At 40.0% G+C, this 13,197-nt stretch overlaps 1 protein-coding gene across 2 annotated transcripts in view; it reads right to left on the bottom strand.

The window, feature by feature from the left end:
- The window catches only part of NHSL1 (NHS-like 1), a 64,454-nt gene extending 52,807 nt beyond the window's left edge, over positions 1 to 11,647 (bottom strand). For both annotated transcript variants that reach the window (XM_008573215.1, XM_008573290.1), the window contains exons 1-2: positions 11,577 to 11,647; positions 8,724 to 8,876 (exon numbers count right to left, since the gene is read on the bottom strand). In XM_008573215.1, coding sequence (XP_008571437.1) covers positions 8,724 to 8,876; positions 11,577 to 11,634 — 211 coding nt within the window. In that variant the 5' untranslated portion in view covers positions 11,635 to 11,647. The remainder of the gene's footprint in view (positions 1 to 8,723; positions 8,877 to 11,576) is intronic.
- Between the last annotated feature and the right edge of the window lie 1,550 nt (positions 11,648 to 13,197).

Genomic DNA, 13,197 nt, shown 5'->3' with positions numbered 1-13,197 from the left:
AGACCAGGACCAGCAACGGGATCGCAACCCTCGGTGTTGCTCCCGCACCTCGCTCAGCCAGTGAGCGGGAACCGGTCTGTATGTGGGATCCGAACCCTCGGCGGGAGCGCAGCCGCGCTCCCAAGCGGCGCACTGTAGCAGTGCGCCACGGGGCCGGCCCCGTAGGCCCTAGCTTTTAAAGCAAGTAACCATATAACCTCTACCCTGCCACTACCTCGAAATACTGTCCCTTCTCTCCTTTGTTGGAATCATTCACTCTCCTTTATTTCTTAAAAGAAAATACTTTTATTGTGTTTCTGCTTATAAAAATAATTGTCTCATGTAATCTGGCTTCTTAATCTAAAGGCTTCCTGGAAACTGCTCTTTCGAAGGTCACCAATGGCCGCTAACAACCAATTCAATCACCTCTTCTTCCAATTCTCTCCCATCCATGAGCACCATGATGGCAGCCTCGTCCTGGTTGACTTTCTTCTTCCCCCACTGCTCTTTACCAACTTCTTCCCAGTCCCCTCCAATAAAGCCTTCCAGGCTCAGCCCTCACTACCCCTTGTCCCTTGCTCCCTCCATCCCTAACCTCATCACTCCCGCCTTCTCACAAGTTGTTCTGTGGTTTTGACTCTGATCTCTCTTCTGAGTTCTGGATGACTTTTCTAAATATTTTCAAGACCTCAACAAACACAACACTATTAACAGCCCCATGCACTGGGCTGTGCTGGGGACACACAAGTGAAAAGACAAGGTCCTGCTCCCAACGGTCCTCCTGTGAGAGGGGGAGGTCAATGTGTCAGCACAATTTCACGGCGTATCATAAGCAGTTTAATGGAGGGGTGTAAGGTTCCATGGGAATGCAGAAAAGTGGAGAGGGGCTGTCCAAGGGAGTCCAAGAAAACTCTGTGGGGACTCTGCCACCCACAGGATGATTCTCAAAGGGGGAACAGGAGATGGCCAGGTGTGCGAGGTTGTGGTTTGGAAGAGAAAAAGTACGCATTGGGACATGCAGTGGAGAGAAAAGAAGGACAAGACAAGCTAGCATTCCAGTGAAGGACGTTATCTTTACATGTGAAGGCACAAGCTAAAGAACCTGGGTGGGGGGCAGAGACGCGCGGGGGAGAAAGGGTGATTCAGCAAGTGATGCTGGACAAAGGGGTCGGCTCATGAAGGTTCCCAGATGCTAACGAGGTTAGTTAGGTTTTACCCTCTTGGTGATGGGGACTAAAGAGTGGCAAGATCAAGTTTATGTTTTAAAGACAACACCCAGGGGCGGGGTGAGGCTCTATGATACCACCATCACCAACCTTACACGTGACTTATTCGTGCAGACCTCTTATCTCTCTGGCTAGCTAGCTTTAAGGTCTTGGAGGAGAGCACCAACGTTATTCATTTTTGGCTCTGCTCCAGCCCAATGCCTCACCTGCAATATGTGCTCAGAAAATTTTTATGTCAACACAAACTTGATTTCAGGCAGCCCAGTTTGTCAGGACTTACGCTCAGCAGTCAGTTACATCTTTGTGTCAAGAAACTTGACACACGGGCCGGCCCGGTGGCGCACTGCTACAGTGCGCTGCTTGGGAACGCGGCGGCGCTCCTGCCGAGGGTTCGGATCCCACATACAGACCGGTTCCCGCTCACTGGCTGAGCGAGGTGCGGGTGCAACACTGAGGGTTGCGATCCCGTTGCTGGTCCCAGTCCGGTGCGGGCGCGACACTGAGGGTTGCGATCCGTTGCTGGACACGAAAAAAGACAAAAAAGGAAAAAAAAGAAAAAAGAAAAAAAGAAAAAAAGAAACTTGACACGTATCACTCTTAAATAGTTCAGTACTGAGAGGCTAATCAGAATTTTAGAGCTTAGAAGGGAACGCAGAGGCCATAAATTGTTTTCCAGAGGAGGAAGCCAAGTAGATAGGATGTGATTTCCAATGTCCCACAGCTGGCTAGTGACATACCAGAATCAGAATTCTGGTCTCCCATCTCATTTTCTGGAATAGTTAATGACAACAGAACCAGATAATGCTGCTGTGGTTTAGGAAAAGTGAGACAATTATATCTCCTACTTCTGTTCAGTGGCTTTTTCAGAATAACATACCACCCCTCCTCTCCCCCAATTCCATGCCTATTTTTTGTTTAAACTAGAAAATGATTTAAAACTCCATATAGGGCCGGCCCGGTGGCGCACTGGAGAGTGCGCCGCTTGGGAGTGTGGTGGCGCTCCCGCCGAGGGTTCGGATCCCATGTGAAGACCAGTTCCCGCTCACTGGCTGAGCGCGGTGCGGGCGCAACACCGAGGGTTGCGATCCCGCTACCGGTCAGTAAAAAAAGACAAAAAGGAAAAAAATAAAATAAAATAAAATAAAATAAAACTCCATATAAATGAGTATAAGTAATTTAATGTCTTATAAAAATTTAAGATAATCTTTCTTTAACCAGAGATACCCCACCATTTCCTTTTACACATCAATTTTACTGAAGTAATCTTCAGTAAGTAACAAAATAAGCGAAGTATAAACTCAGCTGCAAGTGCTAAATCATTAGTATGGTTATTATTTCCAAGCCTTTATTTTTCTTTCTCTTGTAATGCGTGCTTTTTCCTTAAGTCCATTGAGGTACTAATCACCTATTATAAAACCTAAAAATAAGGACCAAATGCCAGTAAGATGATACAGTGGTTACAGATATTAATCATACATGAAGTCACATGATGTTTCTTTTCCTTGTTTCTTTTAGACTTATTTGAATTTTAATGAAACCAGGGATGAGTGGATTGAAGATTTCAGGAGCAACTACTGATGCCACCAGCTTTAGGCAACAACGAGCTAATTTGCATTTCCTAAATTAATTGGCTAAAGAAACCAAATCTGCCTTAGGCCATTAGATTCCCAGGATGAGCCCCCTCCTTGTGAACTTTCAGAGTTGAGGGTAGCTGAAGAGGCATCAAAGGAACAAGTGGGGTCTGAGATCAGAATAGGCCAGAATAGTGAGCACCAGGAACCCTCAACTTCTGTGGGCCTTGGTTTACCTACCTGCAAAATGGGAAGGGGGACTGACCAGAGGACTGGGAGGTTCCTCCTAGCTCTGGCTTTCTAGAGATCTTCCAGAGGTGGATGGTGAGTGGCTAAAGAGGTCTCACTCACATAGATGAAAAGAACCTGTCAAGTGTCTGTGGATGTCACTGTCACCTGAAGGTGTTCCTTGTTCTGTTCCTTGCTCCTTCCTCACCATAGCACATGTCTGGGATATAATGGGTGGGAGGAAAAGCACCAACTAAATCATGATGGCCATGTGGGAAGGAGGACTGAGATTTATACAATTATAACTGTATTCCATCATGCTTCAATTAAAATATACCCCTCCCTTTCTCCACAAACACTTATGCTTCCACATTGAGGGGCAGGTACTTCGAGATATTTTACATAAATAAGTCCATTTTATTTCCATGAAGATAGATATTATGATCTTTATTTTATAGATGAGAAAACAAGCTCAAAAATGTTGAAGAAACAAACAAAATTAAACTCAAATAATACACACCTAGTATGTAACAGTCAGGAATGGAATCTAGAGGTGACCCAAGCACTTTTCATTAAAACTTAACTTTTCTTATTAAAGAAAAAGAATAGGAAGCTTTTGGAGTTTGGGTCATTTACTATTTTTTTGACCTAGGTAATATTTACATAGATGTTCACTTTATAATTATTTGTTAAGCTATCCATGTTTTATGCACTTGTCTATATTTTAAAAAGTGACAGAAGCAAAAAGGATGAAGAAGTCAATGTGGTAAGCTCAAGGAGGGCAACACAGATGCTCATTTTGAGCCTGAGGTGGTGGCACATGCATCATTCCAGGAGAGAGAGCTCTCTCCATCTGTGTCCACAAGGCCATACCCATAAAGGCATCTCCCTGTGAAAAGTGCCCCAGGACTTTCAAGCGGAGAATCTGTAGCCAAAGACAAAGGGCATGTGTAATATCCCAGGGACCCACAAGCCCAAGGCAGATACATAAAATAGCCAAAGCTCCTTCACATCCAATCCAGAGGGAAGCCTACAACCTCCCCCAACACAAACTTACTTGTCTAGGTCTAAAGGGAACTAGGAGGCTTCATGACAATGAAAGGTAGATACAGTCACCGTCAGGGAGAGTCTGGTATCAAGAACTGTCAGAGGAACCCAGCTGGAACTACTTGAAAACCTAGTCCATATTTTTAAGAAAGATAAACCATTCTTTGGTGTTAAAAACAATTGTGTTTTTAATCACTTGGTAGTCTTTTTTTGACATTGTAAATCCTCGACTCCCATGCTTCCAGATATGATAAATACAAGCCTCTGACTTAGAATGAATGTAGGCCAGATTCAGTGCTCCCTGTGCTCACACTTCTAATTCTAGAGCCATAGAGCAGGCTGACCTGATAAAATGTATTCCTTCAGGGAAGAGCTGTGACTACAGAACACTTCTGATACCAACAACAGATGCTCTGTAAACTAATTCAGGAACAGTGTACACAGATACAGTAACTAAGCTGCCTGTTAAACACACTGTGAGAAATTATGTTCTCTCTCTCCCAAGTTGGGCTTTTTGGGGGGATGGAGCTGTAAAAATGACATGTCTTTATTTCAGCCTTTAATATGCTCATAATTGTCAAATGCAGTCTATAGATTATAAAGAAACAAAATCTGAACCTTATTGAGCCAATCCCTGTCCCTCAATTCTTTTTTTCCCACTTAATTGTAGCCCTTTCAGTAAAGCTAAAAAACTATGAAGATTAAAATCTAGTTAGATAAGGGTTATTTACCATCACAGCTATCTCCAGTGAAGTTCATGAAGGGTTCAAACAATTATGGAGGTAAAAAGAATAGAATTCTTCTGGAAATCCAGCAAGAAGGTGAGTGAATTTTTCAAAGATCATGGGATCCATCTTCAAAAATGCACTATTCTTTGCTAACCAGATGTCTTGTTGCACCAAATATATCAAAATACTATTTTAAAATCTAGGTTCATGTTTGTATCTTCATTAGCAGTAAATCACTACCTAAATCTCTAGTAGCAAAACAAATCAATAAAACCAAGACATTTGATCTGAGAGTGTGACCACCAATTTTATCAAATTGTCCAGAGACGATCCATCAATAAATACAAAAGATCTCTGCTGGGCTGGCCCGGTGGCGCACTGGAGAGTGTGCCGCTTGGGGGTGCGGGTTCAGATCCCATGTGGAGACTGGTTCCCGCTCACTGGCTGAGCACAGTGCGGACGCAGCACTGAGGGTTGCGATCCCGTTGCCGTCCCCGGTACGGGTGCGACACTGAGGGTTGCGATCCCGTTACCGGTCAGTAAAAAAGACAAAAAAGGAAAAATAAATAAATAAATAAATAAAAAATTAAAAAAAGATCTCTGCTATAATTGGAACAGAGCAGTCTGAAATTGCACATGGAAGATGAGCTGCTCCAGGTGCTTCCCAGGCCATTTTACACACCTCGAAAGACCATCACCTCTCCCATGGGGGTTGGGGGTGGGGGTCTCCTAAAGCTTTCCTTTCCCTGCTGACTGAGCTCTCCCCCTACGTGCCCACTGTACCTCACACACATCTCCACTACACCACTGCCTGTTTGCTTCAGCCTTGACACAAGACAGCAAGCTCAGCTCTTTAAAATTGGGGACCCACGAACTTTCATCAGTTTATTTTAAAACTCCTGGCATAGTACAGAATTGTTGCTCAAATACTGATTCTATTATGTCTATTACCTGTCTTTAACTCAAACTTAGCTTTTCATAAAACATTTTCCAGTAAACCTGTGCCTCTCTCAGTCACTCCACTGACCACTAATCATTTCTGCATTATTTTATTAAGTACATGCTTACAACACTTAGCTATTAATTTATTAGCACCTGCCTTATCATTTCTTTCTGCATTTTATGGTTCTCAAAAGTAAAGCCTAGCTCGACATAAGAGCTGGCAGAATAACTCATCCAACAGGTACTTGATGATGATTAAAAAAAAGCAACAACCTGTTCAACATTAAAGAATCGTATACCTTCCTTAAAATCGTGGACCAGGTCACAGGAAGAGTAGAAGGAAAAAAAATAAGATTTACTCAATGTGAATAATTAGCTACCTTTCTACATGTTTAAGGAAGAATGTTGAGGTTGAACTAACTTAGACTAATAACCGACATTACATCAAACCTTAATAGTGCCACATATCCAGGGAATGAATTTTTTTTTAATCTTCACTGATAATGAGGCAACAAATACTCGGCACTCATGCTGTGTTTATCTCAGGTTGCTGAGATGATGTAGGCAAAGTGGTCCGTGAAGTTCCGTACATGTGATTAAAAGTAAATAAATGAAGAAGAACAAAACAACTCAAGAACTCTCCCGCATTTCATTTTTCCCAACCACTGTAAAGTTATTGTTTACCTAAAATCAAAGAGTTTTAAAATCCAGACTTTAAAAGCTGAGCTCCAAGAAGTTCTTAATTTTATTAACAGTAAATCCCTTTGATGAACCATTTTAGGGCATTAAAGTAATTACAAATACAATTATCTTTTCAAAATAAAATTCAAGTGTAGGCAAAACCAGTGGTAATGATGTTTTATATGGATAAATAGTCAAAAAGAAAATAAAAGGAAAAATGTCTATGTACAGATGCTCAGTTTTCTAAAGGAAGAAAAGTTCTGATCTGGAACTTGAAAATACATCAACTACATAGTGAAGCACTGTTTCCTGGAGAGTGATCAAAAAACAGTTGGACCTGTATATTCAAACTCACACGTGCCGTCACGAAAGCGTTTTCTACAAGTCAGACCATGCAGCGCTCAGCTGCTCAGAAGCTGGGCAGAGAAATGTTACCAAGGCACTGCCTCAGGGATTTGTCCTGGGAACAGTGCCATTTAACATTCCTATTACTATTTGGTGGAGGAAGGTGAGCTATAAGAAGTTCCTTGTCAAAATTTACTAAAGATAAATCACTAGGAACTGAAGGGATCGAGAAGAAATTTTGGTTGGTCTTGGACACATTAAGCAACCAATATCACGAAGGCAACAAAGCTCAAAGAACAACTCCAAGTCCATACAGACAAGTCACACTAATGTCATTCTTCTCATTTAAGTCATAGTCACTAAACATATATAGGTTACTCAGCCTCAGTGAAAAGGAGAACCCAATAACACTCTCATTTCTGGACAGTCCAATGCCAAGACCATATGATACAAGTTACTGTTAAGATACATAAGATAATCTACATGTTATAAAAGATGAAAGGAAGAAAAAAGGACTCTGATCTAAAATGTTTGTTTAGTTCTGTTCAGAATACTAAATCTATGGTGAGTCTCTTCATAGCTATTCCTTTTCTCTCCAAGCAGAAATTATCTGTTTTCTTTAATTCCCATAGAGCAATTTTGGGCACATCTCCTGAATATGGTCCACATTGTGATTTGCACTGTAGATAAAAGGATAAATTCCTTGAGAGCTAAGACACAGCCTTTGTATTCTGTACTTCTGCCAGGATAACAGATTTTCAACAAATAGTTGTTAAATGTGATATAGTGCAGCAGTGAAGAATATGAGCAGTCTCAGACTGTCCACGTTTAAATCCTGATTCTGCTGCAAACTAAGAGATCTTGGACAAGTTTCTAGTCTTTGTGTCTCCATTTCTTCATCTGGGCATAGTGATAATACACAGTAATATTAGTATGAGGATTAAATACATAATACATTTAATGGGCTTAGAACAGTACCTGGTGTTATAGTTAGGTGTTTAATAAACGTTAGCTAGTAATCATAGTGGAGGTATATTAAAGAATGAATCAGTTAATAAATGACTGATATACAAATAAAAATTAGAGGGTTCCTCATGCTGGGTTTTGCTCGAATCAGTGACAGAATTTCTCCCAGATTTGAGTATTCCACACTTAGATAAAACACAGGATGCCCAGTTAAATTAAATTTCAGATGAACAACCAATACTTCTTTTATATATGTTGTCCCAAATATTGCATGGCTGGAGAAATCTGGAAGGAGCAGCATCTGGTAAAATAAGAACTTTGGTTTGCTATTTTAAGAAAAGTTTCTGAATTTTACAAGTCACTTTTTCCTCCTTGAGAAACTTCCTCCCTTCTATATCACCTGTAGGGAGCCCTCCTGGCCGCACACCTGCTCTCTAACATCAAGCTGAAGTAAAAATGAGAATTTAAAAATAGATATATGAAGACACTCTTCCTATGTTTACTGCAGACCACAGTGTACCTAGCCCATCTATGGACAGAACCGATGCTCAGAGGAGCCCAGTTGGGTGCTACCCAAGTTCCAACAAATCAAAGCATTTAGCACTCCTTCAAAGTCTACATATAGGTCCCCTTTCCACCCACTTTTATCTAGTGAACTTGTTCAGAAAAACAAATTGGCTTTCTTTGCTTACAATGGTTTTTAAAAGGCAGCGGCAACATTTCCCATGTCAGCAGGGGTTTACTTGGATTAAATTAGTACTGGTGCCTTAGACACACTAAAAGATTTCTAAGCAGGAGTGGGATTTGCATATCTGTAAATAGGCAGGTTTCTACAGAGACCAAAACATTTTAGGCATGCATTAGGTTGTATTTATGATTTATAAAAGACACAGCATACTATACGGTCAATATAAACAGATCTTCTTTTACAGACAATGATCAAATTTATACCCTCAATTTTACAAGTGAGTAGTCCAAGAAGGTCAAGCTCACAGAGGACTCCGTCTTACCCCGCAGTACTGATTTGAGATTGAGCTTGGCTTGGCGGTGCAGGTCCTCAACGCAGGGGGGTCTCGTGGTGGGAAGGAACACATTCTCCTGCTGGTGCCATGGGGCAGTGTAGTGGACTGTCCAACGACTCTCCTCATCTAGGTTGGAAACCGCTAAAGAAGAAAGAGAGAATAAATTCAGGTTTCAAACTAAGCTTCGTTGGCTACAAATTTATTACATCAAGATGGTGCCTTGATGCCTGACACATCCATGAGCGAGGACCAGCGAGGGGGAAATGGAAAAAATTCTAAATGGGATTTGATCTTAGACTCCAGGGATCTTTGCCCACAGTGTTTTGTCTATAACGGAAACATTGGAACTGTCCATCATCTACACAATGATTTCATAGAATTGTTTGCTCAGTTAATTGCCTCCCAGCATCTTAGGTCCTCCCTCTATTCCAGTGTTAGCAAAAGATTGACAAAATTGATAGAGACCTCCAATTTCCCAAATCCACCACAACAAATATCAGTTAATCAATTGCGTAATGCCATTGCATCAGTAAATGTTAGATTGCCCTGGCAGAAACAAATTTTCTACCAGCATGTTGAAACCAAATCTTTCCTCTCTAAAGCGTTATTTTAAAACATCACTGTTATAAACTCATTTAAATTTTTTAAAAACTAAGCATAAACATTCAATTTAATACATTTAAATGGCATATCTAATAGATGAGGAGATCCATTTGTGCTACAAAATTTTCTCTGCATTTCTTGCTTTCATGGAATGCTTTCATATTAAAATGTTTTTTGGGTTTTTTTTTTTTTTTAATTTCAATGCAATTGACTTTCTCAGCACAATACAATTCAGTTGAACTTTCCCAACACAAACGAGGCCGAAACGTTTTGTTAGAGGGGAAAATGATAGGTAATCCTGAGATGAAGATAAATCTCTATAATAATTTTCCTTTAATGCTCCTAGGGCTTGGGACCTCTTTATCTCATTTTTCCTGACATTACAACCTAAATTGGGGCATCAATGAAATCCAAAATGAAGCCAACAGCAGCAAAACAAACTCAACAGTTTTTCAATACTTTCTATATATCTGCCATGTAACCTAGGCAAAGGAGACACTGAAGAAGCCTAAGATAATGTCCCTGTGCTGAGGCGTTTACTTGAGGTGACAAGTCTAATTCCTGTAAAACCAGCAGACACTAGAACTGAGAGGAAGAGGCAAGTCTTCCTTGACTCTGACTTATGCTATCAAGTTCACCCTGCACACCCATTTCTACAACATAACAGGTGAACTTGGAACCTAAACCATAAAAAAGATCCTCAAAGTAAAGGGAAAAAACAAGAACTATTGAATCTATTTGAACATATTTAAAAGTAACTAAACACAGTTATTAGGGCTATTGTAAAGATCAAATTGACTAATAGGTATAAAGCTCTTAGCTCATAAATAACTCATGTAAAGCATGGCTGTGACAGAGACAGTGGAAATTATTTCAAAGGAGCCATCAGTGAGGAGGAGCCATGCCTTTCTCTGCTCCTCTGTAAACCTGAGCCACAGTCAGAAATGATACAATCCCAGAAATCTGAAAAGAACGATTCATTTCTTCGAGGATCCCATCTTCTCCATAAATTGATAAATGGGGAAATAGACATTAAGAGCTAGACATCAAGTTAAAAACACAAATGTTTTGCATGATGCATATAACTGTCACTGTTAATCCATAAAATCCACAAAGCTCTGATTTAACTCTTATTCACATTTCAGAGACTCTACCACAGTGCCAGATTTGCCACGTGTCCCCCAAAGTGTATCCAGAGTTCACTACAATGTTCTGTGCTAACATCTATTTGTTTTAAAGATTGAGTTACCATACTTCATAGAAAATATTGAAAATTGAAACTTTTCCTCTTTGCCAGTTACAAATCCAATCCGAGTAAAGGCATTCAAGTTTGTATAATCGCACCATCAGCCCCACTGTGCAGCTACCAACTGGCTCTTATGAAAGAGTAGTTGTCTCTTCCCTGGTGTACCTCCCTCTTGCCAGCATAGATGTTAATCAGTCCATCAAAAGACAGACTTCAAGCAAGGGAGCTGCATAAAATGAGCCCGGAGTGCTGTTCTCTGTGGCTTTTGCCAAAGCTTATCTTACCCATGGCCTCTATTCATGCACATTTATCCAGCTTAAGTCATTGTTCCCAAAACTAAACTAAACTAAACCAAAAACTTGTAAAAAATAAAGCCATGTAGTTGTAAAAATTATATTTTCAAGGGAATAAAGAAGCACCTGGATTAAAGAAATTTAAACCAATGGTAAGTACACAATAAAGCCACACCACAAAAGCTCTGTACTTTACAATAATCACTGATCAGTCTAGACAGCATGTCCTCGAGCTCCTAAGTACATAACAGAGAGCACCAGGGAGTTTTAGAGGTTCATACCCTTCAACAACATGGGAAAAATTACACAGAGGCTCCCTTACCTCAGCTGCATATTCAGCCAAAGAAACAAAAAAATACCATACACTGTATATTAAAGGAAACATAAAGTAAACACAAAGGTATTTTTCCCTTTTTAAAAAGACTTCTTTTGAGAAGCACAAAAGAAGTGAATTCACTTAAAACCCCAACCATAAATAAAAAAGACATGCTAAGATTACATAATACTATGCTAGAGCTACAAAAGTCTATGTATTTAAACAACCTGGTATAGAATGGAGTTCAACTCATGCCAGTTATGCTGTTTCACACAAATTCCGTCACTTGAAGGGATAAAATAGCACATAAAATACAGGCACAACACAAACACATACGGATACATATATACCAATAAGTAGCTGGGAGAAAAGGAACTACTTACTTTTCTTCTTAAAAAGTTTAATTAAAGACTTGATCTTTGCGTTAATGAAGACCACCATTTCCAGAACGCCTACATAGGGCTTAGAAATATAAATCACATTAAAAGCTCAGACTAGTAGACAGGTGGCAAGCTGTGTCCTTCTGCTCCAGATTTTAACTTTCTTCCTCTGGTCTCATATCCTTAGACATCTGCCCAGGCTGATCTAACTTTGAGGCTGAAGCTTATTGTCAGGCAGTTACAAACCATTAATAGTCCTTGAACCTGAAAAACTCCCACTGAAACCTAATCTTTAAGGCTGAGAGCAGCCAGTGACAACGTAGACAGAAAGAAAGAGAAAGCCAATCACAGTTCTTATTTGCATGACAGCCACATCAGGCTTTCTGCCTCAGTGCTCATTCATTCCGTTTTTTCTCCAACAGATCAGAAGTTTCTCCCCTCTGGAGTCCACAAAAATAATACAGATTTTCCTCTACAGAAGTCAAGATGAAACAAATGTGTTCCCCATTTTTACTAGGCCACCGTGGACATCCAGATCTTTTTACAAGAGCCAACAAGTCTGAGAGCAATTCCATGCTGATTCTTTGACTCTCCAGCTAATTCAGGGTGTATGGGATTTGAACTGATTTAGGGGGGGAAAAAAGCCAAACTATTGTTTCTCAACCACGCCCCCAGGCTCTGCCTCCCACAGCAAAGAAACGTTTACAAGCAGTGAAACTTTAGAAGGAACTGCAAATGATGACTTGGTGGCATTTTTGTGCAAATGAGGATGCTGTCTTCTCACCCTTCTTTGCCAGTGATTGAGAATCAGCATTGTGTGTTCCGAAGTGTGATCTTATTTGCATCTAGCTGCCACAACTCTCCAAAAAAAAAAGTATTACTTCCCTAGTTCAAATGAGAAATTAGATCAAAGTACTCTAATTATTTAAATCTTTATTTTAAATGTCATTATCACCTAAGCACCTGGTTTCAAGAATTTCATAATTGCCCCTCCCTGGTAGCAGTCTCAAACAAACATTATTTGGGTTAATCTTTAACTTGAATATACTGTCCTGAATTCTGGGGAAACAAATAGAGATGGAGGAATCAGAAATGGTGCATAAGTAGGCACTGGAAAAACATATTCCAGGAGTAGAGATAGGAACAAAAAGGACAAGAATAAACATCAGGAAATATTACGAAAAGGCACAAAGGAAAAAAATGTTCCTCACATCTCGCCCCAGTTCTACTTCATGGCCAAACAGTTTTTGAAACAATTCAGACAACCTCTTCTTATTTCATAGCTTTGGGCCAGACTTTTAACTGAATGGAAAAATGTAATAATCCACTAATGCAAAACATTTAGTTTATAACAAAGGCTCTTAGTCAAAGTATAACATTTATATAAGGGGCTCCCTCTAGGGAAAGCTTTGGAATGATTCCTCCCCAAATCTTTTTATCCCCTTAATCTTATTTATTGAACAATAACAAAAGCAAACAAAAAAACCCAAAGAAAATACACATATTACCATATGTATTATCATAGATTTCCAATCTGTGTTTTTTCATCCTACACATAGCTTTGTTTAAAAGTAATTAAATTGTCAGATGGCAAGTGAAAAACTGAGACTGTAAATCAGATTAT

Source organism: Galeopterus variegatus, unplaced genomic scaffold, assembly GCF_000696425.1.
Source record: "Galeopterus variegatus unplaced genomic scaffold, G_variegatus-3.0.2 Scaffold4, whole genome shotgun sequence".
NCBI lineage: Eukaryota > Metazoa > Chordata > Mammalia > Dermoptera > Cynocephalidae > Galeopterus > Galeopterus variegatus.
The sequence above is the reverse complement of the archived record's forward strand: the minus strand, read 5'-3'. Positions and strand labels throughout refer to the sequence as shown.